Source organism: Vicugna pacos, chromosome 22, assembly GCF_048564905.1.
Source record: "Vicugna pacos chromosome 22, VicPac4, whole genome shotgun sequence".
Classification (NCBI taxonomy): Eukaryota; Metazoa; Chordata; class Mammalia; order Artiodactyla; family Camelidae; genus Vicugna; species Vicugna pacos.
The window spans coordinates 7869093-7894590 of record NC_133008.1 but is presented as its reverse complement, the minus strand read 5'-3'; the positions used below and the strand labels follow the sequence as shown (position 1 = coordinate 7894590).

Below are 25498 nucleotides of genomic sequence, written 5' to 3'. Positions count from 1 at the left end.
GCAGGTGCTCCAGAGCTTTCTGAGCTCCAGTGTCTTCCATGACCTAACCGCCCTGTCAGGCATAACCGCACACTATCCGCATCCTTAGCTTATTTCTTTTAATGATTTGGCCCTGGCCCTGCCCAGGACTCAAGCCTTTAAAGAAAGCTTGAGGCAACTGTTGAAGAGTGATGATGGTGTAGTGAGGGCTCACCATCCCCAGTGGGGACACTGCCCCAGGGCAGCATGAGTCTGCAGCACCTTGGAACACCTGTCTTCACCAGTGGGATTCTCTACCTTCCAGTGGAGGCAGTGTGAACCTGAAGACGAGAGCACAGTTGTAAGGGCCAGCTGGATCTGGGCGAGGCCGCGCTGGTTCTGGTACCAAGTGGAAGCCTAAGACTAGGTAGTTTGTGAGAGGCGGCGCTGGGCTGGGGCTCCAGGTGGGGAAGGCCTGGCAGAAGTTTCGTTTCCTTTAGAGGCACTGGCTGGCAGAGGAAATAGCCACTCCTGGCCCAGCAATCAAATCCAAAAGTATTCGGGAGATGTTGGCAGGGGAGGGGTGAGGAGCAGCCAGAGCCTCCTAGTGTTGGCACTAACAGAGAGGGACATCACCTGGAACAAAGGAGTTGGAGCTGCTGACTTTTGGACGGTAAGGAGCCCAGTCCTGGGCCTTTGGGAGCAGGAAGCAAGGCCCCAGACTTACCCAGAGAAGGACACGCCTCAGCAGGGCCTCCCTCAGGGCCGGAGCCTCAGGGTCTCACAGCTTCTCACGTTCTCTTCCATGTCTGGGAAAGACCGCAGAGCCACCCAGACTAGCCAGCCTTTCTCCTCTGCTGAAGATGCCCTGCCTTCACCGTGGAGAGTGTGCCCACTGGCCTGTCCAAGCCCGTGTCCCACCCTTTACCCGAGTGTGTGGGCCCCCAGCCACAGGGTCAGCAGCAGTTTCCCAACAGGACATTCCCCTCAGGTTTCAGGAGACTACGGTCTCAAGTTCCCTCTACAGGAATTCCAAGCCAGTTATGTGCCATCAGCCTTTTCTTCCCAGGTTCCCTGCACACACACTCCCTTCTCCCAGCAGGTCCCCACACCACCACCAGTTACACCTAGTAGGGACTGGGCCTCAGCTCCAGAGACCTGGGGGCAGCAGCAGAGTGTCCTGGGAAGGGGGCCGGGGTGTGAGTGGCCGGGCTGCTCTGATCTCTACCATGAGGACAGGAGTTTGCCTGTTGGGTTCCCCACTGAGCACTCTGCTCGTGTGCTAAGCAGCCTCAGTACATAGTTACGTCCAATTTGGTAATTAGATTCCCCTGTAGGTGGATTTAAGGGAGACCTTGACTTTCCTAAATGACAAGGAACGTGGGGAGGAGTTTCATTTTGCATTGAATCAGTCCTGGGCACAAATCTCGTTTCAGCCACTTGGCAGCTGAAAAAGCACAAAGCTGCCACCTTCATCTCATGGAAGCGGTAAGGACAGAATGGACTCTCCCGCTGCAGTTCTGGTGGGTAGGCTGACAACCCTCGTCCTGCTTGCCGCGCTGGTACCTGCCCAGGGAGGGCAGGGACATGGCTCAGCTCCCACCTACCTAGGGCTTGAGTTTTGGGGGGGGTACAGGCAGGAATTAGGGGGGCCTCCACTTCAGCTCCCTGCTTCCCACACTCCTCAGAGGCCTGGCTCAGCTGTCACAGCCCAGTCCCTGGGCATGCTGGGTTCTAGAGACAGTCAGCAGCAGCCTCTTGGCCTCCAGCTCACCTGTCAGGATGGCATCCAGCTTTGCTACCACAAGTCGTGCGTTGTCCAAGGTGAAGCACATGGGGGGCTTAAACTTCAGGACGTTCTTCCCCGGGCCATCCGTGCTTAACAAAATGTGGTTCTCCTTCAGCCTGTGAGGACAGGGCACAGCAGGGCCTGCCGCCCACCAGCCTTCCAGATCTTCCTCAGCCTGACTTTGGCCTCGTAGGCAGGGCCGCAGCCACAGTGCCCTCAGGACCCTCCACAGGCCAGTTCACACCAGGATACGGCCCCAGCCACTCTCTGCCAAGCTCCTGCCCAATTTTACGGCTCAGCACAACGGCCCCCGCCTGGGCTGCCCCACACCTGGACCTGAGCCTGCTGGCCCCAGAGCCGGGGCCTCATTTCATTCATCTCTGGGGCCCCCAGTGTAAGCCAAGTTGAGATGGGCCCCGGGGCTACAATGTGGGCAGCAAGAGTCCCTCCACCTCCCATTTTAATGGATGGTTTATGTGATGTGTATGGTTTACTTTAACATTTCTGTATTTGTTGACGGGATGTAGTTAGGTTTGTTAAAAAATAGAGGTACTGGGCTTGAGCCCAGGACCCTGTGACTTCGTGCACCACTGAGCTGTACCCTCCCTGCTATGGTTTACTTTTTAAGTTGAAAAAAGCTAACATTCAGAGTAGCATAAGGAACCTGCGGAACACTTACCTAGCCCTAGTAACTTCCCTGCCAGCCCTGTTTCTCTGCCCTGCCCCCAGGTTGTCTTGCAGCCCAGAGGTCTTAACAGTTCTAATTTTCAGTTCTTTTTTGGAAGATACCGTCCCCATCTTTAACATGGTCATTGGTACCTAAGAATCATTTTTGTTCTACATTTACACTTCCAAGCTAGGAAAGGGCCTTACCCACCTGGAGCCTGAGAAAGGGGTCTGATGTGACTGTATGTACTCTCTTGACTCCCACTAACTCTTTATTCTTTTTATATAAGCCTTGTCAGGAGCAAGGTGCTCTCAGTCGGTCGCTGGCTCCTTTCTCCCATCCCAGGCTTCCTGGCACTGACAGTGGCCCTGCTAGAAAGAACAGGTTCTGAACTTCAAAACCACCTCTGCCTCCGACTAGCAGGGTGACTGCCAGTGAAACACCTGCCCCTGGTTCGTTTCCTCACTGAACTGGAGAAACCACTGGGGTGGTTTTAAGGTGGAGGAGGTCAGGCTTGGCTGGGGATCTGGCTGCCGTCTTCCCCCAGACCATTCTGCAGTCCCGAGTCCTGAGCTCCCTGGGGGAAGCGGTGGGCGAGCTGGTCAGTGCGTCCAACCCGCAGAGAGAAGGCGGGGCTGGACGGCCGCTTGGGAGGGCTTAGCCTCAAAAACTGCATGGCAGGGAAGATTTTTACATCAGTACTGCTCATGTGAATTCGGAACAGGAGGATGCATGTGTCACAATTTGAATAAGGACACACACCAGCCACTATAATGGTTTTCCAAGGAGGCAGGAGTGAGGAAGGGAGCGGCTCTTGGGGTTCGGGGCTTGCCCGGGGTTCCAGTGAAGGACCATGCAAACCGGAGCTGGGGCAAGGGCTTGAGTCCTGAGGGGCCAAGTCATCCGGACCCGCTGAACCCGGATGAGCAGCAGGAGCCCTGTCTGTCTGAAGACCCTGCTCTAGGAGTTGGGGTTCTGGTTCTGCCACAGCCCCTGGGGCAGCCTGGTCTGAGCTCCTGCCGCGCTGGCGTTTCTGGTGGAAGTGGCTGCTCAGGCTGGGAGTGGCCTGCGCCCACCTGAAGTCCTTGCTGCCAGGCACTGGGTACCGAGCTTTCTTTGTCCGCAGAGCCCAGTCAACGGGGTGCACAGATTGGCAGCCCCCTTACCAACTCAGGCTAAGAGCCACCTCCTTCAGTCCACCCTCGGTGGGCCCAGAGTGCCCGGGAACATGGTGGACAAAAGGAGAGGCAAGATGTGGGCTCTCCCGGCTAGGGCCGTAGACCACGCAAAGGCAACTTGTTTGAAGAAAACGTACCTGGACACCACGTAGTCAGCCTCTTCGGTTGCTGGCATCCTCGTGGCCTCATCTTTGATCAGGTCCACACCAACGAAGAGCCCAACGCCCCTGGAGCAGAAGGTGACAGCTCAGAGGCCAGGCCTAAGGGACTGTGGTCTTTGCTCTCACCTACTGCCTGGGCCTCAGCCAAGCCCCTATCAGTCCCCCAGGGCTTGGCCCTTTACCTCTTGGGGAGGCCTAGAGCCAAGGGACCCTTGAAAGGTATGAAACAGTGCCAGGAAGTGGGGAGGGGCCCTTGATGTGGACACAGGGAAGTCTGTCCTGGCTTCAGCCCCGCCACTCCTTGCCCCCAAAGTGCCACCTTGGGCAACAGCATCTCTTGGTGCTTCGTTTTCTCTGTGGAGCGGAGATCAAAGTCCCCCCTGTCCCAGGTGGTTCGCTCGTGGATAGTGACTGCTACTCTGGGTCTCACCTGATGTCCCCAAGGATGGGATGTTTGGCTTTCTGCTGCCCAAGGAGCTCCATCAGGAAGCTGCCCACAGAGGCGGCGTGAGCCTGCAGCTGCTCCTTCTCCAAGACATCCAGGACGGCCAGTCCCACAGCGCAGGACACTGGGCTGCCCCCAAACTAAGCCAGGGGACAGAGAGCATGTCAGATGCCCAGCAGGGCGGGCCATGCCCCGGGGAGTGTGAAGGGCAGGAAACTGCCACACACATTCCAAGGGCAGTGGCGAGCACAGGCCCGAATCCCACAGGGCTCAGCATGCGGGCAGTAAATGGGCTTCTCCTGAGGCCCTCTTGGGTTGTCCCACCTTCCCAGGTGCTAATGTGACAGTAACTCAGGTCAAGTACCCCCAGGGGTGCAGGAGGAGCCCTGAGGAGATGTAAAAATCAGAGAGGAAGGTGTACTGGGCATTCCCACAGAGCTGGTTTTTGTCGAGAGGCGTCAAGGCCCCACCTTGTGGGCTGGGCCCAGACCCACAGCGCTGCACTATTCCCGTCACCTCCTTCCGGGAGGGTCGTGGGCAACACGCCAGAGCCACACCCAGGAAGAGCTGTTCTGTGTGGTTCGAGCTCACGGCTCTGTTGGCTGAGCCCAGGGCAGATTTTAGGGTGTAAATCACAAGCTGGCTGCCCGTGAGCCAAACGGGGCCTGAGGGTTCACTTTGTTTGGATTGTGTGGCATAATTAAGAGTTTTGAATTAGGTGCTAATGTTTTAAAAGAAGAGACTTCACACAAAAATGTGTTTTTCTGACTTAAAACAAACCTGGCCTATCTGGCTACACTGGCACTGGCTGTCCCTTCAGGCACCCTCAGTGCTTTGACTGCAGGTGTCTGAGTAAGGACCTGCACCGTAGGCCTCCACTGCTGGCCCAGGCAACCACTGACCTGTTTCTGTCACTGCAGTCTTGCCTTTTCTGGAATGCCATACAAATGGAAATCACAAAATATGACCCTTTTGTGCCTGGCTTCTGCTCAACAAGTTTTACAAATTCATCCATACTATTATATGCATTGGTAGTTTGTTCATTTTATGACTGCATAGTATTCCACTGTATGGACATACCACTATTTTTTAATCCAGATTCCTGTTGATAGACCTTTGGCTTATTTTGATTTTGGGCTATTTATGAATAAAACTGTTATGAACATTTATAACAAGTCTTTTTGTAAACATAAGTTCTCATTTGTCTTAGGTAACTTAGGAGTGGAATGGCTGAACTGCTTGATAAATGTATATTTCTTTATAAAAAAACTATGATAACTGTTTTCCAAAGTGTCTGTATTATTACAACCCTTGTTACATTCTCACCACTCAGTCTGTGAAACTCCAGTAGCTCCACATCCTCAAAAACATTTGGAATTGTGGTCTTTTTAATTGTAGCCATTCTAATGGGTGTGTAGTGGTATCCTGTAGACCATCTTGAAAATTTGCATTCAGAACCTCATACTTGAGATCATAAAAAGCTTTCTAGGTGATTCTCCTATGAGGCAGCTTTCTGATACGTCCAAAGCAAACCATGTGTGGAATGAACATGGGATGGATTGAGGCTACTTATTATATAACATTATTAACTGTGAACTTGTTAAAAGGTGGCATGTCTATCTACCAAGAGCATCTTTGGTTTAGAATCATGGCCTGGCCAACATATACTTAAAAGCCTCAAAATACAGGAAGGAAAAAACGGATCAGTTTTCATTATAGTGTGAGATTTCAACACACAGTCCTCAATTACTAATAGGTTAGTAGGAAAAAAAAAATCCAGAAAGAATCCAGAAGATTCAAACCACACAATTGACAAGTCCGACCTAAGAGACATCCAGAGTCTGGCCAACATTCAGGGAACACATTTTTCTCAAGGATATGTAGTGCAACCAAGTACCAGGTCACTGCAACACATTTTACAGAATAAGTGTCAAAAGAAGCAGCATCACACGAGACAGGCCCTCGCACCTCAGTGTCAGTCAGAAGTTAACAAAAAGATCTGAAAAACCTAGAACTGAATGAGAACGCAGTGGTTCTCAAACTTTTGGTCTCAGAATCCCTCATCACTCTCAAAAATTATTGAGGAACCCGCAGAGCTTTTGTTCATGAGTTATATCTATTAATATTTGCTGTACAGAAATTAAAACAAATTTGAAAAATATTAATTTTAAGAATTTAAAATATGCTATTTAAAAATAATGAAAACCCACTGCATGTTTTCATAACATATATTTATGAAAAATAACTATTTCCTAAAAAGTTAGCGAGCAGCGGTGGCCTTGTTTGTGCAGAAGCCACCGTGGTGCTTCCTGGCCATGCAGCCTTCACTCACCGTGTTGAAGTACTCGACGCCAGTGGCTTCAAATGCCCTCGCCACAGCTTGGGTTGTGGCCACGCAGGCCACAGGGTGGCCATTGCCGATGGACTTGCCCATGGTGACAATGTCAGGGACAAAGTCTTCCCCCTGCAGCTGGAAGGCCCAGAAGTGCTTGCCCACTCGGCCAAAGCCCACTTGAATCTCATCTGCAACAAAGACCCCTCCGGCCCTGCGGATGTGCCTGTGGCAGAGGACACACAGCTGATGGGGGACTGTGGTGAGAGGGGGCAGCCCGGGAGTTGGGACTCTTGAGTTCTGACTCTGCCAACAGTAAGGTGCGCAGGCCTTAGGCAGATGGCTGGCCTTCTCAGAGCCACTATTTCCTCAAGGACTTGACTGAAAATTCCAGCAAATAGTCCAGGCTGAGGTCGGAATGTGGAACAAAGGCTGGGAAACCCCACTGCAGCCCTGCCCTCCCTGGGGCAGCCTCTCCCACGTACTCACTCCGCCACTGCCGGGAAGTAACCAGCAGGGGGAACGATCTGCCCTCCCACACTGGGCAGAGACTCCGCGAAGAACGCTGCGATCTGTGGACGAGAAGGGAGTGCCACCGTGGGGGGGCTGGGCGGCAGGCTGAGGGCGTCCTGCTGACGCTGGCTCAGTGCTGGCGCCCAGCAGGATGAGCTACTGTCCTCGCTACGCCCTGACTTCAGGCTCCCATCATGTCTCACGGTGTGTGACGTAGCTTTCTTTCAGGCCTCAAACCAACTCTTAGCACCTGGATGCCTCCAGCCCGCTTGCGCTTAGCATGCCTCAGGTGAAATCTACCAGCCTCTCCCGAATAGGCCTGCTCCTTCCCTTCCCCCACACGGTGAGTCCCATCCCTCCCACCCAGGACAGCAATCTGGCCCTATTCTTGATTCAGCCTCCTCCTTCACCCACCAGTCAGCACAGCCTCTGACTGCTCCTGTGACATCTCTGCACCCATTCCTTCCCCTCCGCCTGGACAGACCTGCCAGCTTCTGCCCTGGCCTCCTGCAGTGCTTTCTAACTGGACCTCTTCCAGCCCATCCTGCACGGGCCACCAGGTGACGCCTCAACCAGACCCTGAGCTCATCACTGCCCTGTTGGAAACCCTTCGATGACCCTTTTGCTTACAGAAATGACAATGACAAAACTGTGTTTTGCCTTGGAGCCGCTTCAGAGGCTACTGCTGGGACGAAGGGAGGACGGGGGTGGGAAACTGATCCCTGACTCATGCTGCCACCAGAGCGATCTCTTTCCTGGTTTTATATAAGTAGGTGCAGATCATCTGAAACGCATAGGCCAGGCTTCCCAAATCCAGCTCTGCCAGCCTCTCCCAGTTGTCTTAGCTGTATGTCCTGTGTTCAGCTGTCACTCCTTCAGCAAAGCCCCCTAGAGCCCTCACACCAACTGCTGGCCGCCTTCTCTCCACTGTCGCCACGGCTGCTGCTCTTCCAGGGTATACGCCACATCTCTCCTGTCTCTGCCCCACCCTCCGTCTCCACTGTGCTGCCCTGGGTGGGTCTCCCCATCGCTGAGCCGGGCCAATACAGCCCGACACCTGTCACTGTCTTCATGTCTCTGGCCCTGTTCAGGTGCATCCCTTGGTCTTATTACTCTCCCTCTTAAAACCCTGTAAAGGCTCCTCGGCCAGAGGGGCACTTGCATCCTCTGGCCTACAGTCCTGCCAGCCTCTCCAGGTTGATATCCTGCCTGCCCAGCCTGGCCCACACTCATGCGGTGCCTGCAGAGGCTGCCCGTCTGTTGAGGATGCCTTTCCTTGTCTACACCCCACCCTACCTGAGTGGGTAACTCCTACTCACTTTCTATCACTGAAATCAGGCAGCAACCCCTCCACGGGCCTGCCTTCACACCCGCCCAGTCCAGCCTGGGCCCCTGGGCTCCAGTAATGCCTGGGACATATCTCTGCCTAAATTCTCTGCTGAGCACTTAATCCCCTGCTAGATTCCCACAGACAGGCCCTGGTTCCGATTTCTTTCAAGATTCCCAGGACCCAGCCCTGGGCTGGCAACACTTGCCGCTTCCTGGACCAGACCTGTGTGGATGTGGTTACCTTCCTGCCCTTCTCCTGCGCACTGCTGACCACACGTTTCACCTCGCTGGCGTAGGCCACAGCCGGACTGGGGTGGTCCTCCCGGTAGGGGCCCCGGTAGGTGTCTGGGAGAGGTGCCTGCGGGGAGTGACAGCACCACGTCACCCAGGCTCGGGCGTGAGCACCGGCCTGTTGCCCACTGGGGCAGCGCATACCACGTGGACCCACTCCTTCTGGCCGTCCAGGTCCCGGAACTTGTAGGGACTGATGTCGATCAGGGAGCTCAGGTGACCGTGATAAGCACTGGGGAGGAGAAGGGAGAGGGCTCTCAGGTCCCGGTGACACGTCCTCCCTGGCCTGGCCCTGACAACTGTCTACCCACATCAGAGACACTCGGGAAGACCAGCCTTTCTGACACAGCCCCCAAGCCCTAGGGCCGGGAATGAGCACGGCCCTCGGAGTCAGCAAGCCTTCCGGCAAGGCTGCTTACTAGCCATGTAACGGTGGCCAGTCACGTGCTCTTGGGGTCCAGTTCTCTCCTCTGTAAAGTGGTGGCGGTGGGGTTTCTCCTTTGTGGTTATAATGAATGTTAAATGTGACAATCTTGGGCTGGATCTTATGCACAGGAGAGACTCAATACTGTTGGAACTGTTCTGAGAGTTAAAATGTGGGACCAACTCTCATCATCTTCTAAAGCAGTCTCTGCCCCGCAGAAGAGAATACTCTTCCATACTCTGCCGTCACAGAAGGGACGCCCAGAGTAAAGAATTGCCTGGGGAGGGTGCAGGGGTGTCTCTATGGCCAGGTCCTCATGCTTCTCTCCAGAAGCCCAGGCCCTTCACCTTTCCTAAGGCACCCCAAATCAGATCCTCGCCAATTCCCAATAAGCGGCGGGCCCAAGCACTGGAAACAGCACTTACTGGTCCAATACCACCACATCCCAGTGTCCTGTGTACTGGCGCGCCAGCCTCAGGGCCAGGTCATTGGCTTCTGACCTATGGCAGAAAAGTTGGGCACTGCTTGGACAGCTGTCCAGGGCCTTTCCCTCCTGGATAACTGCTTCCTACAGAGAAAGCAGGAGGGAAGGAGGAGCCCTTCCAGGAGCAAGAAGATTCTCAGGATACCATCTGTTAGTCATTCATTTACTCATTTGGTAAATATTTATCAAATGCCATTTGTTGCAATGTGGATGGATCTAGAGATTATCATACTAAGTAAGACAAAGAAAGACAAATACCATATGATATCACTTATATGTAAAATCTAAAAAAATGGCACAAGTGAAATTATTTACAAAACAGACTCATAGACTAAGAAAACAAATTTATAGTTACCGGGGGGGAAAGGGATAAATGAGGAGTTTAAGATTAGCAGATACCAATTATTATACACAAAACAGATAAACAGCAAGGTTCTACTGTACAGCATAGGAAACTATATTCAATATCTTGTAATAAATGATAATGGAAAAAACCTGAACCTTCTGATGGCTTCTCAGTGCTCTTAGGATAAAAACAGATTCCTCACTTGATGATAAAGCCCTGGGTGCTGGACCTTGCCTCCCTCCCCAGTGTCTGCTCCCATCCTGTGCCCTTCCTCACTGGCCGCCTTTTGGCTCCTCAAGTGTGCCAGGATGCCAGTACCCTTCCTGCCACAGGGCCTTTGCACAGGCCGTTCCATGTGGCGACCAACCATGACAAAAGCACTTCCAATGGAGCGAGCAGCAGCACCCTTCCTTCCTCCTCACCTAGTCATCTCCTAGTCAGCTCTTAGCCTAACATCACTTCTTCAGGGAGGCCTTCCCTGACCTTCTCAGGGCATGCCAGGTTCCCTCATTGCTTCTATGCCTCATTATTCCCGGTACTTTTCTGCCAGACAATGACCCTTCTTATGATTTTGTATTTCTCTGAAGAACCTTTGATGTTTGTGTTCCTTATGGAGCAGGGGTTTGGGTTGTAGCTCCCAGCACTGTGCCTGTGTACTCATAAGCACAGGTGCCCGGCACACACTTGGTGGGCTGCCTCTCCCCACACTCAGTGGGCTACACTATCCTGCACCCACGTAAGCACATCTCTTTATCACTGTCTCACCTTTCTGCTGGGGGCTGGCTGAGTGCACTTACCCAGAATTCAGGAAATAAAACACACAGAGCTTCTCTGGCAGGGTCTCTGACAGCCTCTGCGCATAATCCACGATGTTGTCGTGCAGGTATCGGCTGTTGGTGTTGAGCACCTGGTTCTGTTCATGGGCTGCTTGGACCACAAGAGGATGACAGTGCCCAACTGCAAGAGAGCCACCTCCATCACACAGCTGCCAATCCCACCACACCTGGCCTCCCCCAGCCCCAATCTGTAGACCCAACTAGTGGAGATGCAGTTACGGAGGGAGAGGTGGTGAGGAAAGAGGGAAGCCTGAAGACAGACGGGCCAGACAGAGATGCTAGTCTAGAAAGGGAGACCAAGAAAGGGGTCCCTGAGATTCTGGCAGAAGAAAAACTTCTCTGGCAGAAATCTAATCTAGGAAATCCATGTTCTTAAGGAAGCTTGTGGCCTTCTGCTTAACAAAGACAAAGGGTGTGGGGTTTGGGGGATGGAGAGGGGTACGGGTGTTTTTTGGTGGGCTGGACTTCACCAATCAGTAGGGCGGGAGGTAATGACTGCCAAGGGCCAAGGATTATGAGAACAGTATTGAGGGCTCACCAAGTGCCAGGCACACTCTAAGCAAGTTACATGAATTAACTCACTTAATTCTCCAAAAACACCTGGAGGTGTGCACCTAGTGTTAGCGTGTCTATTTCGCAAATGAGCACAGAGACTTAAGAAATTCGCCAGAGATTACAAAGTCAGCAAGCGGAGAACAGGGATATGAACCCAGGCAGTCTGGAATTAGAACCTGTGTTTTTAACCTCTACTTTATTAACCTTCAATTTGCCTGCTGATTCACTGGACTCCCTTTTCTTCCATCAGCTCTAGTGGCCTCATCTGGATAACTGCATTCCTACTTCAGTTTCCTTGTCTAGGACCAGAGATTACCCTCAGGGCTTGGCCAGGGCCCTGTTGGGTTGCTGGTCATGGCCGGGCCCACTGCTGTTCTCTGAGCTCACGGTCACTCCCAAGCAGAACTAGACCCCCAGACCTAGGTCTCTGACCCATGCTGGTTTAGCACAGCTACTGCTTGGAAACTTCTGCTACTCTGGAAAGTCTAGGCCTTCCCTGCACATGGATGCTGGCTAAGCTGAAGCTGAGTTCTCTGTACTTCTCTGCAACCTGAGGCTCACCCCTGGACCAGGTTCTCAGTCTTGGCGTCCTCTCCTGCCCCATCAGCCAGGTATGATACTGACCGTGAGCCACATTGTTGATGCAATCGATGTATTCTGTCCCCTCTTCATCGTACATGTACTGCCCTTGGCCTCTGACAATCTTAATAGGATCCTCAGGAAAAAAGAGTCTGCAGGAATTGCTGTGGGGACATGCAAGGAATGGACAGCCATGTCTGAAGACCTGAAGAGAGAAATCCACCCACCCCAGGCCTCCCCCACCCCTTCCCCACTTCCGGAAAGGACAAAAGCTTGAAGGGCAAAATGCTGCCTCCCTGCCTCCGGAGCCCACAACTCCACTGGTGGCTGGAAAGGAGAAAAGGGATGGGATAAGAAATTGCTAAAACTTTAAAACAGTTTCTTAAGTCATTTGAAGGCTATGTGGCTTCATTCATTCCCGTATGTGCCCACTAGTCTCTTAGGTCCCAGAAAAGGTGCCTGCCTCAGACCCAAACAGAATCCCTATGACAGTGTTTCTTCGCTGGGAAGGGTGAGAGGAGGGCCACCCGGCTCTAGGGCCCCAGACGACAGCTGCCCGCTGGGGGCCAGCCCCAGGCTCTAGCCCGAGGCTGCCTCCTGCCCCACGTCCCACCGAGAGCCCCTCTCGCACAGGTCGAAGGCGGACTTTCTCTAAGGCTGCCTGTGAGCCGACCCTCCACCCCCACTTCGCCTGGACTTCCAGTCCCTTCCCGGGTCACTTCCCGGGGCCCGGCAGCGGCTGCGGGTGCGGACAGAACGCTGCACGGGAAGTCCCGGCGGCGGCGGCCCGCCCCGGCCGCGCGCCGCGGCGTCTCGGGAGCCCGCGGAGCGAGGCGGATGGGCCGGGCGAGGCCGCGCGGGGCGGAGGCCCGCGGGCTTCGAGCCAGACGTGCGTGCGTCGTGCGTGCGTCGTGCGCGCGCGCGCGCCCCCTCTCGCACCGCCGCGTCTGTACCTGAGCAGCCGCCGCCGCAGGGCCAGCGTCGCGGCCTTCCCACGCGGGTCGGAGGCCATGGCGCGCCGGGAGCCGCGCCGAGACGCGGCGCCGAGGGGTGCACGGGAGGCGGGCCCCGAGCGGCCCCGCCCACAAGCCCCGCCCCCGGGCCCCCGCCCCCCCGCCCCCCGCTCAGGGGGCTGCTCGGGGTTCCCTTCGCCCTGCACCCAGCTAGTGCCTTTCGCGTTGGTTCCTTAATTCGTCCCGCTAACAAACGTGGCGTGCGTCCCACCCCTGCCAAGTTCTTTAGGCATAGCCGCGCGGGTGCCATGTTTGCGCTCGCCTCGCCGAATGCGGGCGGGGACTGCACCTCGAGCCTCGCCCTCCGCGCCGCTGCGGTTTCCCTGCCCGGGAGGGGACCCCCGGTGACCCTGCCGCTGCTCCCGCACCCGAGGTGCGTGCCTCTTGAGTTTCAGCAGGCCTCGCTCGGGGATTCGGGCTCAGTCCCTGAGCCGCCCTCCCCGTGCATAAAATGGGACGATGCGCCGTGATCGTTCCCTGGGCAGGTGTGACGGGCGCCCAGCCTGCTGCACAGCCGGAGCCTCGGGGCAGGTGAAGCGCAGGAGCAGGACGCGGGGCTTCCCAGCCCCGTGAAGGAGCCGGAGGAAGGGCAGAAGGAGGGCACAAGGCCACTGCTGGGGCCGGCGGAAGAGGTCACGGGCACGACCTCCAGGACTCCTGCTGGAATCCAGGCAGGGTGAAGCCGAGGTGTAGCAACGTTAAGAGACTCTTACAGTGCTTAGGCGGGAGGGGAATTGGAGGGACTCTGGAGCCTTAAGCATGGCCAGTAAAGGGAGCGGGCTTTGCTCTCAGACACACAGCTAAGTGTGCCTCAGAAGCTGGACTCCCAACTCCAGAGAGCGAGAGGAAAAACATGGGAAGCTGGGAGAGCAGAGAGGTATCCCCTTCTGGGGCTCTCTGCCTTGGTGAACCCTAGAACAAGGGCGCGAGGTTGCAGCCTGAGCGGGGTGACTTGGGCAGGCTGGGGCAGGGGAGGCTCCTGCCGTCCCTCCTGCCACCTCTTCACGATTCTCAGCTCTTTGCTTTGCCCCCTCGTTGCTGATTTCTTCATCTTTCCCCCGTGCAAATGTAAAATGTTTAAGGCATTTATTAATGAACATTTGGAGTTTCTTTATTGTGGTAACATGTACATAACATAAAATTTACCATTTTTAACATGTTTAAGTGTACACATTCAGTGGCATTAAGTTCCTCACATGCACCCATCACCACCATCCATCTCCAGAACTTTTTTGTCTTTGCAAACTGAATGGAGTTTCTTCTTTTAAATTATAAAGCTGAATTGAACCTTAGGTATGACTTCGTGAAAAAAAAACCCCTCCCAAGTTAACCAAGAGAGGTTGCTTGTGACCAGCTTTAAATGCAATGTGAATGTTTGTGTATGTTTGTGTACGTGTTTTGTGTGTGTGTGTGTGTGTGGCAGAGAGAGACTGAGAGTCCTGTGTGAAGCCCATCTTTGGCCCTATCTTGAGCCCAAACACAAGCCTATCTTGTGGCCCAGAGCAGCTCAGAGAAGTCAGGTTGGCACAGAGACTTTTTCTGCCTCAGGGCAGAGGGTGAGAAGGCCGCAGTTGGGCCCAGTTCACTCCCAGGATGTCCAGGGTCAGGAGGTTGGAGGTCAGACCAAGCTGGGCCATTTCCTGGGCCAAGAGTATCTCCAACAGGGGCAGGACAACTCCAGGAAGACTCCCGTTCTTCCTGTTCAGAAGAGCCCACTCTTTCCTTCCTCTGGCCCCATGCGAAGCACGCCTCTGTCCATCGTCTCATGCCTGACCTTTGAGGTGCTACTGGAGGCCAAGAGGGCAGGGGGTGGGAGGAAGTAGCTGAGTCAAGACTTGAAGCCAGGGCAAGCTGTTTCTCAACGCGGGCGTTACAGACATTCTTAGATGATTTATCATTGGGCAGGACTGTCTCCTGCGTCTCAGATGTCTGCTATCCATGGCCCTACCCACCAGTACCAGGAGTGTTCCCCCGACCATTGTGATGACTGAAAGCATCCCGTGCATTTCTAGCTGTATCCTGGGGACGAGGAGGAAGGAGGCCTGGGCAAGCCCACTCCTCTTGGGCCTCAGTTTCATCTGCAAAAGGGGAACAGTCATCCATGTGATTAGTTTAGCTGCCGTGGCACACAGCGGGGCTCAGTAAACGTGCTTCCCTCACTTCTGGAAGGGGCTAGTGTGGGGCACAGCTGCCCTCTTGGCAGGGGGACATGAGCCCCTCAATCCCTGAAGCTCAGCTGCAAGGCAAGGTGCTCCCCAGTGTCTCAGCTGGGACCTTAGCAAGTCATTCACTCTTCTGTAGTTTCTTGACCCTACTCTAAGCTCTTAGAGTACTCTGCACTTTAAATTTTAATGTTTGCAGACCTAAGAATACACAGCATGAGGCCACAAGAGGGCAGCAGTGAGCCATGAATGGCCCTGTCCCGCTGGATGGCACTGGAAAGGACCTCCTGGATTATCTGGGGAAGTCGGGGTACATGTGGCTTCTACCCTCATGAGGATCTACCTGCCAGTCACCCAGCATCATGGCCCTGCCCACAGACTCCATGCCCTGCCAAGCAATTTCAGAGAGACAAACTGGAGGATACCCAAGAGCCTGGGTCCCGTCCTACACCTGCTACCACGTCCTGGCTGCGTATCCCTGGGCAGGGGACTTACCCCTCGGAGCCCCACTTTTCCCACATGTAAAGCAGAAATAGTGACACCAACCAAAGCGGTCTTGTCTTTCACAGGGTTGGAGAGGGGATCCGGTAAGGTACCTGGGTGCAGGGAGGAGCAAATTACAAATTGTAGTGTGCAGTGGCTTGGTGCGGTGACGCCAGAACTCCAGATGACACTTGGACGCCCAGTAGCCTCCATCAGTCATCACAGCCTCACCATGTTTCTCTTTCTTTTCACACTATGGCTTCCCTGGTGACCCACACGACTTCCACTTAGTGCCAGCAACTGAGGGGAACAGAAGTGGGGGCTTTCTTTCTCCTTAGCCAGCAGGTGGCTGGGCCTCTTGCTTAGCGAGGAGGCCACATAGCGGGGTCGGGGGGGAAACTACCCATAGTGTGGCCTCCTTGGGCCTCAGTCCTTGGAGGAAGAAGGCTGAGACACTGTGACTGAAGGCCTCTTCTTGTCTATACCGCCCCGGGTGTGCTCGATTTTGCCGTCTGAGAAATGGGCACATTCACTGAGTCCCTCTCTTGGGACTGTTGTAAAGACCAGCTGGGATGAGAGATGTAGAAATACGCTGTAAGACTGTGGCACTGGCTTTGTCTTGGAGTGGGGAGGAGAGAGGGAACTCACGACTGTGGTCGCTTCTGGGCGCTCCACCTGTCCTAGGTTCTTCATGTGTTCTGCACAGTTGCTTCTCCCCAGACCACAGTCTGAGTGTAAGCATCGACGAAGTGACAGGTTGAATTTTCTAGGACGGCTGATGCAAGATCGCCTATCCCACATTTTCTCTTTAAAATGCAATGTCAACAGTTATCCCTTGAATGAGGGTGAACCTGTGATCTTGGCAGAAAGTGACACCATCTGACCTTTGAGGCTTGGCCATAAAAGGTGACAGAGGTCTACCTGGGAATCTGGCAGCCATGCTGTGAGGAAGCCCAGACCACACACACACACACACACAGAGGTGTCCTGGCCATCGGGGGTCCCAGCTGACAGCCAGCATCAACCAGCAGGTGTGGGCAAGTCTGAGCCACAACCACCCAGCTGAGCCCATTACCTCAGAACTGTGAGAGACAAGTAGAAAGGCTCACTGTTTTAAGGCAGCAGATTTGGGGGTGCTTTGTTATGCAGCAGTCAGAGGCCATCCGGTCAGAGGACACACAGGGGCTTGGTAATTCGGGTGACTAGACAAGGGGGCTCGGGTGGCAGCGTGGCAGGGCTGTGCCTTGAGTCTTTGTCTTCACAACGCCAAACCCATCTTTGCCCTGACTCTGAGCTACTTCCTCTGGTTTCTGGGGTGGCTCCAGCCCAGGGACAGTCCCCTTATCCCTCCCCACCTAGCAAAGGCCAGGCTGAAAGCTCGCTTGGTGGTGGTGCCAAGGGCAGTCTGCAAGGACAGGCACAGCCAGACGCGCATCTGTGGTTTACTACACGCAACAGTATCTGTCTACACAGGGGGCAGGCAAGTGGCCGGGTCAGAGGTGGTGGCTGGGAACCCTTGTCAGAGGTGGGGCAGCTGCTTCTCAGAGGGTCACTAGCTCGGGTCACAGGCCACTTACTCAGGCCTGTCTGGAACGAGCCCTGAGGCTCTCTTCATCTGCACATTCATTTTTGGCCAGAGTTCCCCTGGCTGGGAGACTTGGGGCCAGTGAGACCCAAACTCTGAGCTGGAGGTCCATCTCATCAGGCTGGCAAAGTCCCATCACGTCCCTGCTCTGGAGGGGCATGGAGACAGACAGGAAGCGGCAGACACGCAGCCTGGGACCTGCTGCCCTCCACACTCGGGGATCACAGGGCTCCCCGCAGCTGGGCCCACACGGTGGCGATCATAGCGCTGGGCCTCTCCTCCTGGCCACAGGATGCTTGTCCTCACGGCAGGCGGGCTGCTTCCTGAGGCCTGCGGAACTCGGTGGGAGCTCCACCTGCTTGGGGTGCTTCCCACAGCTCCCAGTGTCTGGCTGCAAGTGCTGGGCATCAGTCCTGCCCTGCCCTGATGAATCAGGGCCCGGGCGGCGGGCCCAAGGGGTGGGCAGCTGGCTGTGGCTGAGTGCCGAGGCCAGAGAGGCCCGGAGCAGCTGCCTTGGCCATCAGTGCCCTGAACCTTTTCCTTTTTGGATGGGGTGGGCCCTGGGCAGCAGGACAGCCGGAGTCTCTGCTGATCAGGTGACTGAAGGCCTAACCCGGCCGGCGTCTTTGCAACCTCTCCTGGGCCCGGATCCTTCCCGGGAAAGCCAAGTCCCGCAGGTGGCCCTCAGGTACGCCGTGCCCCCGCTGGGCCTGTCCACCTTCCCACCAGCTTCACACGCTGAGCGTTCTAGGGCTGGGCCGGGCACACTCTCAAATGTTAAAAGGCCACAGGGATGGTGGTGCAGCCCGTGAAAAAAAGATCAATATATTACTGTTTTGTTTTTACAAAAATTAAAAATGTCCACATGGATCTGTACAGGTTGTCAGCTGCGTGCTGGGGATCACTGGAAAAGGAGGGAAAAGTGAAGGTGAGGCGGCACAGGGAGGCCCCGGAGGCCCTGCCCTGGGCCGAGCTCTCCCCACCCTGTCCACTTCCTCGGGAGCAGGTGTGCACCGAATCCCTTCCTCCCAGGCTCCTGGTTCCCACTCCCTCTGGGGGTTGGAGTTTAGACAGAGTCTCAGCGGGTGCTGATGGCTTTGCACTGGCTGGGCAAGGAGCCCTGAGTGACCCACAGGCTGGGCTGTGCACAATCACCCAGGACCACAGCCCCAGGCCCTGGGCCCCAAGACAGGAGAGTCAGAACTAGAGTCATCTGGGGAGACCTGGCTGTTCGGTCGCAGCCCGGGGAGAGGCAGACACCCAGCCCCAGGGGCCCCTTTGGTCCCAGCTCCTCCCAGCCTGCCCTGGACACTCTTCCCAGCAAGGTACCTTATGCCAGCAGCCAGGCACGGGCAGCCCGTCGGGGCCCTGGAAAGGAAGAAGGTTTCAGTGACAGGGATGGGGGCTGGTCAGATTTCTGTGTTCCACACACTCCTGCCCCGGGTGTTGGGAGCTGCAGCCCTGGGAATTGCCAGGTGAGGCCACTGGACCCACTGAGGCAGGGCCTGATGTCTGCCCTGTCCAGCTGGTGGAGAGTCACAGGGCACAACAGCCTTCACTGTCCTTGTTCCAAGTGCACCCTCGTGGGCTTTGCTGGGACATGGGTGCTGTGGGCAGAACCAGGACACCGTGGAGTACCGGGCATCGTGCAGGACGTCTGTGGGCTGGAAGCAGGGCCTGGCCCCGGCCCTACCCAGGGGCTGCATGGCTTTCCTGCCTGGCAGCTGTGACAGTGGCTCTGCTCCTCACACTGGGGACCTAAGAGCCTTCAGGATGTGTTTGAGGACAGTCCAGGAAGTGGGATTCCCCTCTGGCCTGTCCTGGTCCCTGTGTCTGGATCCGAGTGGCAAACAGGGTAGGCTGAGCTCAGGGTGGAAGCTGGGCTGGGGCGGGGAGGTGTGTGTGGGCAGGTTGGAGTGGGGACTGTCACAGGCAGGGGGGTGGGTTTTCTCAGACGGCCCGGAGGTGCGGAGCCAGAGAGGGACAAAGGCAGACCCTTCGTCAGTCAGCCTAGCTTCCCTGCGGGATGCTGTGGTGGACAACAGTTCACTCCATTCGGAAGCACGCGGGCAGACGCCAGACACCAGACACGGGGAGCATGCCCCCCAGAACTCCCGCGCATCCACCGGGGACACAGGCTGGGACCTAACAGGAAGTGGGGGGAGGGGCAGACATGGAAAGGAAGGCGGGATGGAGGAAGGTGGGGCAGGGCAGCGGGCACAGGCCTCCCAGAGCACACAGCACAGCACACAGCACAGCACAGCACAGCACACCGCAGGCCAGACCGCGTACCGCAGGGCAGGGCCCGCTGCCCCTCGCCAGGCCCCTGGAGCCCGGCGCCCCGCGCCTGCCTCCGCATTTAGGATTGTCCTGTTTCAAAGACAAAGGCTTAATGACTCAGAGGGAAGTCTTGGCCCAGGGCCCGAGCTGCGAGGCTGGGCCACCCGATCTGTCTGCTATCCCTGGCCCTCTCAGTGTGTGCCTTTCCTCCTCAAAACCATCTGGAGGTAGGGTTTAACATCCCCACTGCACGGATGAGGAGACTGAGGAATGGAGGACTAAAGTAACCCACCCGAGGTTAGGGGGCTGGGCCTCTGGGGTCCCCCGCCCTGACCCCCTTTGGAAGGGGGCCATACACATCACGGCAGGAGGCTCCTCTCTCCATGCCCCTGGCTGCGGTGGTCGGATGTGAGTATCTGGTCAGTTTCAGTATGGAAACTCAGCTGTTTTGTTTCTCCTGACTTTTCCGAGTTCCACTGGAGGAGTCTGACAGCTAAACCCTCCCTGCCTTCTAGAAAAAGAGAACTGAACTTTGATGATTTCAGGCACTGGGTCTGGTGGACCATCAAAGGATGTTGTAGAAAAGCAGGGAAAGAAAGGCTGTGGAGGCAAGGGGCTCTGGGGCACGTGGAGGAGATGCAGGGGTGGGTGTGGGGCTGCCCAGACTGGCAGAAGCCTCCTCTGGGACAGGACAGACTCCCAGAGAGGTGAGGGCGGTCCCATCCCACTTCACGCCTGAGGAAGATGAGTAAAGAGGCGCAGTGACCTGGCCGGGCCTCCATTTCTGTAGAGGGGTCCCCAAGCCGCGCCCATGGAGGGGTCAAGCCCAGGGCAAGGGGCGCATCCATGACTGCAGAGACAGAAGGGGTGGGCCCAGCAGTGTGGGCATCCCGGGGCGGGGCCCGTGGGACCTCAGGGACTTGCAACTGAGCTCTGAGGACAGGGAAGGCGGGCGCTCCACCCTGGCAGGAGGCGGCGGCGAAGACCTGGGTTGGGCTCCCACCCTGCTTGGGCTCCCACCCTGCACTAACACATACCACAGGACACGGCTGGTCCAGGCCCGGGGGTCCTGGCTCGCCCTTCTGGCCTTTCATTCCTTTCCGACCGGGGACGCCGCGCTCCCCCTGTGCAAGAAGGGAGATGGGGGATGTTCCTGGCTGCCAAGCCCAGGGCGCCTCCAAGGCCTCTCAGAGAGACGGTCCTGGGGGTCTGGCAGCCACCCCTGCCCTGCTGCCCCATCCCAGCCTCCCTGCTCCTCCTCCTCCCCCCATCCCACCTTCTCTCTGCCTGCTTCCTGCCTCCCGTGTCCTTTCCTTCCCACCTGCCCCTCCTTTTCTTTGCTGGCCACCCTCCCTCTGTCCTCCTGTCCCCCCCTCCTCTCCAGCTGTCCCCCACCTTCTCTCTGCTTCCCCCACCTTCTCTCCACGCTCGCTCTGGTCGCCTTTCTCTCCTCGGGGTCCAGGGAAACCCTGACAAAAGGATGAAAAGTTAAACGTGCAAGTGAGGTTTGCAGTTCATCTCTGCCCCTTCCCTCCATGCACATTCGTGGTACAAGCTGGCCTGGCCCCAGCTCCCAGGTGGCACAGAGGCTGGGTACAGGGCTGATTTAGAGAAAAGCGTGCGTTTAGGACACCAGCACTGCTTCCTCTGAAAGGAGAACTGCTGGTGTTTCTGGAGGGAAGCTCTCAGGCAGAACAGCTACCAAGGGCTTTCTCTAAGGTCCAGTGCAGCAGGCACTGGCCCAGGCTTGGCTGGGGACACAGACCCAGGAAACTCACGGACGTTTGTGTCACCCTCTTCAGCAGATCAAGAAACGGTGACCTCTGTTCTCTGCCCTTGGCTGAAACTCTTGTCCACCCACCCATCCATTTGTCCATCTGTCCATGTACCCAACCATTTCTAAGCATCCACTAGGAACTGGGCTGCGGGCTGAACGCTGGGGACAGAAAAACAGATTTGACGTGTTCCCTCTTGTGTTCTTTTCGTAGTTTACTTTCTATATTTTACGATGTATTAATATCCTTGAAATTTTGCTGGCCGGGGAGAGCCTGCCTCTCCCAGGGCTAGCCAATTCTTAGGGAGAGCAAAGGGCGAGTCTGGGAGCATGGCTTTCAGAAGCAGACCAGCCGGTCCCCCAACCTGCCCCTTTAACTCTCACACACTAAGTCAGCGTTTCCCCCACCCCAAATCGTCCAGGGCCAGGGAGCAGGCAACGGGAGAACACCCCCATCACCCGAAGCCTGACAGGATTATGCAGACCAGCCAGCCCCAAACCGTTTACCTGCCCTGCCCTGCCCTGCCCGTGGAAACCCCAGTAAAAGCCCTGGCCTAGGCTTTTCCCTCAGTCCTTTCTGCCTCCCGACCAAACCTGGTGCTTCTCCATGTGGCCCTGTACTGCAGAGACAAGAGAGGGCGAGAGGTTCAGCTGCGCTGACACATCTGAGCCCTGGGTTGGGATTCTTCAGTTATGAGTCAGTTTAAACCAGTGTAAATTGGGTTTTCTGTCTCTTGCAACCAAAAGACACTTGACCCAATGAGTGCTGGGTTTATACTTCTCTTCCTCTCCTTCCCATAATGCTGCCCTAGCTGAAGCCTCGTCACTTCTCACCAGGATATTTCAACAGGCTCCTCACTGCTCTTCCCACCTCCCTGCTCCAACAGATCATCCTTCCATCCTCCATCCATCATCTATTCATTTATTATCCATCTGTCCACCATCCATCATCTGTGTATCCACCTATCAATCATTCGTCTATTGTCCATCCATCCATCCTTCATCCACCCATCCTCTGTCCATCCTCTACCATCCTCCATCCATTATCTATTCATCTATCATTCATCCATCTGTCCATCCATCATCCACCCACCCATCCTCCATCCTCTATCTATCATCCATCTATCAATAAAGCACCTTCCCTGGGCTGTGCATTGGACATAGCACTGGGGACACAGAGGAGACCCATCACTTGTCGTCCCAGCCATGGGGAAAGCCAACCAGACCAGATTACTGTGTGGGCAGTATGGGGACAAACGCAACACAAGGGAGGGGCCTGGTCACAGTGAACGCTGAGGTACTCACATCAAGTCCTGGCTCTCCGGGTCTGCCCTGAGGGAAGACAAAGAGGAGATGTGAGGGGGCCGAGGAGGGGGCACTGGGAGAAGAGCTGCTGGCAAGCTCAGTCCAGTGGCTGGTCCACAGAACCTGAAGTCTGGCCTTGGGGACCAGCGGAGCGCAGGGGTTGCGCCCCCAGGGCTGAGTGACACCACAGGCATGGAGCCACATTCGGGGGAGCATTAAAGGAAGCCAGTTACCTTCTCTCCTTTGGTTCCTGGCAGCCCAATGAGGCCTGGCGGGCCAGCTGGCCCCTGGGGGGAAAAGGAGTGCATTAAGAGGCATGACAGTCACAGAGATTAGCACCTCAAAGGACAAATAAGGCTCATGACACTCACAGGCAGGCCGCTGGGGCCTCTCTCGCCCGACACGCCCTTCTCTCCCTTTGCTCCGTCCAAGCCCTGGGAGTAAAGGGGAGACATCAGTTAGGGGGCCAGACAGACGGCAGGACACGGGGTTTGGGGCCTAAGTGGGAACCGAAGTGTGCAGGTCAGAGGGCAGACACCTTCCTGTGCCAACAATCGGGAAGAGCTGCGGGCATGTGGACTTTTCAGTTTCCCACACACGGGCTCCGTCAGTAACCGTGGAAGGCGGCTGTGGTCACACCCACTTCACAGATGAGGAAAGAGAGGCACAGGGACCGGCAGGGACAGGCCCAGCCACACAGCCAGCAAGTGGCAGGGCTGAGTAGCAACTGGGATTCTGAGCCCCAGGCTTGGACCCCATCCCTGCCAGCAGCTGCCTCTTCTGAACATGATCTGGGGAGGCCTCGGGACAAAACAGAACCAGAAGCAGCACATCTGGTCAGGCCACAAGCTCAGCCCCACTGGGCTCTGGGATTCCATGACTCGGAGGCCCCCTTCCGCGTCTGAGCTGGGGAGGCAGAGATGTGCCCTCCCCCAGGGTAAACGTGAGGGATGCAGTGAGCCCAGCTGGCTTCCCCGCCACAGGGCACATGGGCAGGCCACACTCAAGGTTTTAATTTAAGAGTAGAAGACATGGTATTATGTAATACATGCCGAACCCAAGACTTTACATCCAGGCTGCGGGCACTTGGGAGACAGATGTGCACGTGGGGGGGCAGGGGGGAGGGGGCAAGGAATGGAGATGTCAAGTGTGGGGTCCGGGGAATCCCAGCTCTGAGGACATCAAGGAGGTTATTCCACAGGCGACTGGGAACAGTCAAGCCCCGGGAAGGCGCAGGGCTGGGCTGGGGCCGGTGTGGGGCCCTGACTTTGCCTACTAGCAAGACCTTCTGGAACCATCTAGGCCATGAGCCTGCAGAGGGTAGGGGGGGTCTCATCCACGCTCCAAAACTTACCTTGGGACCCTGAATTCCCTGAAGGCCCTGGGGGAGGAGGAGAAAGCAGATCAGAAAGGCCATCGAGCTGGGTCCAGACCTCCGGACCACAAAGGCTTGCAGGCCATTCACTGGCCCCTGTGACCCCGCCCTCTGCCGCCTCCCAAGCCCAGACCTGGGGTCTGCCCTCCCGGCCTGATGCGCCCCCTCCCCAACTGGGGTATCCTGTCCTCCCTGGGCCTGAGCCCACACCCTCTCCACATCCCAGCTGCTTCAAGCCAGATGTTCTTACCATGGGGCCTGGGGGACCGGGCGGGCCTGGGGGCCCTGGCTCCACTATGATTTGGGCCTAGAAAGGGTCAGAGGTGGATTATCGCCCCATTATCCCTCACCTGCCAGCACTTGAGCTCGTCACCCATTGGAGGAGCACACCCTCGGGGCTGAGCCACCCAACTGAGGCTCCCCCCTGCCCGGAGGCAGGCACTGCCGGGGGAGGGACCCAGTGCGGGCCTTTGGGTTCAAAGACAGGCCCCAGGCTCCCCTCCCCCTCCCTCACTGCCCTGCGCGTGGGCAGGCCAGATGGCCCTTGTTGTCCCAAAGCTCGGGGCCCCAGCGGCTGGGGCTGGGTGTTGCTCAGAGACCCTCAGCAGCCCCTTACCAGGCTCTCCTGTAGGCTGTCAGGTGCCGGCTCTCCCTTCTCCCCCTTGGGGCCGTCGGTGCCCTGCAGGACAGGGCGGCCTTGAACCCTTTCTGTCCATCACCAAAATCACCGCCCGCTCAGCACCTCCCCTTCCTTCCCCCATAAGGCTTCTGGGCAATAAGCCCGGAAGGCTGTTGGCTTTTGCAGCTGAGAACAGTTTTTCCTAAATCGGAACGTGCACGTTAACAGCGGTATGAACTGTTTCTCGTGGGGCAGCGGGGCAGCCAGGGGCTCTGGGAGCAAAGACCCGGGGTTCAATCTCTGGCCCCAGCTCTCGGCTGAGCGAGCCTTGTGGATGGACAACGGGTGTGTAGCGGTGGCCGCCCGACAGTGGTGACAGCGAGTGTTTACCAGGTGCCAGTCAACCACTCTCTGCCCTGCTCCTGTGTTCCCTGGTGGGTGTGGGAGATTATCACCCCCATTTTAGAGCTGAGGAAACTGAGGCCCAGGGAGATTAGGGCACTTGAGCAGGGTTCCAGAGTCCGTAAGAAATGGAGCAGGATGCAAGCCTGGGCGGTCAGAGCTCCTGGTCTAACCACCGCCTGGCCTACTGCTCCCACCCGGCAGGACCTCCTTATTTCACCTTTAAGTAGGCCTCGGAGGGGTGGGGTGGGGTGGGTGGAACCTTCTATGGAGTCAGGGCAGCCCAGAGCATCTCTTCAAAGGCCCAATGGGCCGGGGTGGGCTGAGACCAGGACAGCGGGGCCCCAGCCCCTGGCAGGTGCCATGGTGGGCATGCATCCACCTCGGGCCTCCCACATGGAGCAAGCACGGTGGGGCCCACACAGCCACGTACCGGGAGGCCTGACAGGCCCATCTCGCCTGCTTCCCCTTTAGGTCCGGCTGGCCCAGCCTCTCCTGGGTCTCCTTTCTGTCCTTTGGGACCCTAAAAGCCACAGAATAAGGTGTCAAAAGGCATTTCTCCCCTCCTCACACTGGCGGATCCCCAGAGCTTAGTCTGGGCCAAGCCAGACCC

At 56.5% G+C, this 25498-nt stretch overlaps 2 protein-coding genes across 6 annotated transcripts in view; both read right to left on the bottom strand.

Moving 5' to 3' along the window:
* Nucleotides 1-84: 84 nt before the first annotated feature.
* On the bottom strand, nucleotides 85-12940 carry PHYKPL (5-phosphohydroxy-L-lysine phospho-lyase). 5 transcript variants are annotated; one of them, XM_072947130.1, is made up of 13 exons: nucleotides 12841-12940; nucleotides 11933-12051; nucleotides 10715-10874; nucleotides 9513-9587; nucleotides 8808-8895; nucleotides 8614-8730; nucleotides 7020-7102; nucleotides 6531-6756; nucleotides 4184-4338; nucleotides 3730-3819; nucleotides 1733-1863; nucleotides 686-767; nucleotides 85-299 (listed from the first exon to the last, which is right to left on the bottom strand). In XM_072947130.1, exons 1-12 carry the CDS (start codon nucleotides 12897-12899, stop codon nucleotides 718-720), a joined length of 1353 nt encoding a protein of 450 aa, XP_072803231.1. In that variant the 5' UTR covers nucleotides 12900-12940; the 3' UTR covers nucleotides 85-299; nucleotides 686-717. The 5 variants fall into 5 exon arrangements, 3 of the variants coding, with proteins under 3 accessions (XP_072803231.1, XP_072803232.1, XP_072803230.1); XM_072947131.1 differs by lacking the exon at nucleotides 85-299 and adding an exon at nucleotides 471-594; XR_012063061.1 differs by lacking the exons at nucleotides 85-299; nucleotides 686-767 and adding an exon at nucleotides 2625-2785 and having other exon boundaries at nucleotides 1757-1863.
* A 1066-nt stretch (nucleotides 12941-14006) lies between these two features.
* COL23A1 (collagen type XXIII alpha 1 chain) overlaps nucleotides 14007-25498 on the bottom strand; it is a 296887-nt gene continuing 285395 nt past the window's right edge. The window contains exons 18-28 of the mRNA XM_072947128.1: nucleotides 25319-25408; nucleotides 24481-24543; nucleotides 24115-24171; nucleotides 23844-23870; nucleotides 22861-22923; nucleotides 22723-22776; nucleotides 22490-22516; nucleotides 20826-20879; nucleotides 20448-20534; nucleotides 18460-18498; nucleotides 14007-18034 (exon numbers count right to left, since the gene is read on the bottom strand). Coding sequence (XP_072803229.1) covers nucleotides 18032-18034; nucleotides 18460-18498; nucleotides 20448-20534; nucleotides 20826-20879; nucleotides 22490-22516; nucleotides 22723-22776; nucleotides 22861-22923; nucleotides 23844-23870; nucleotides 24115-24171; nucleotides 24481-24543; nucleotides 25319-25408 — 564 coding nt within the window. The 3' untranslated portion in view covers nucleotides 14007-18031. The remainder of the gene's footprint in view (nucleotides 18035-18459; nucleotides 18499-20447; nucleotides 20535-20825; nucleotides 20880-22489; nucleotides 22517-22722; nucleotides 22777-22860; nucleotides 22924-23843; nucleotides 23871-24114; nucleotides 24172-24480; nucleotides 24544-25318; nucleotides 25409-25498) is intronic.

Bases quoted from the DNA above. Each gene is read 5' to 3' on its own strand.
- PHYKPL (XM_072947129.1), bottom strand. From the start codon at position 12,899: ATGGCCTCCGACCCGCGTGGGAAGGCCGCGACGCTGGCCCTGCGGCGG. The intron at 12,052-12,840 runs GTACAGACGCGG...ATGTCCCCACAG, and splicing joins CTGCGGCGGCGGCTGCTCAG to CAATTCCTGCAGACTCTTTT. The intron at 3,820-4,183 runs GTGAGACCCAGA...CTTCTGCTCCAG, and splicing joins CCCATCCTTGGGGACATCAG to GGGCGTTGGGCTCTTCGTTG.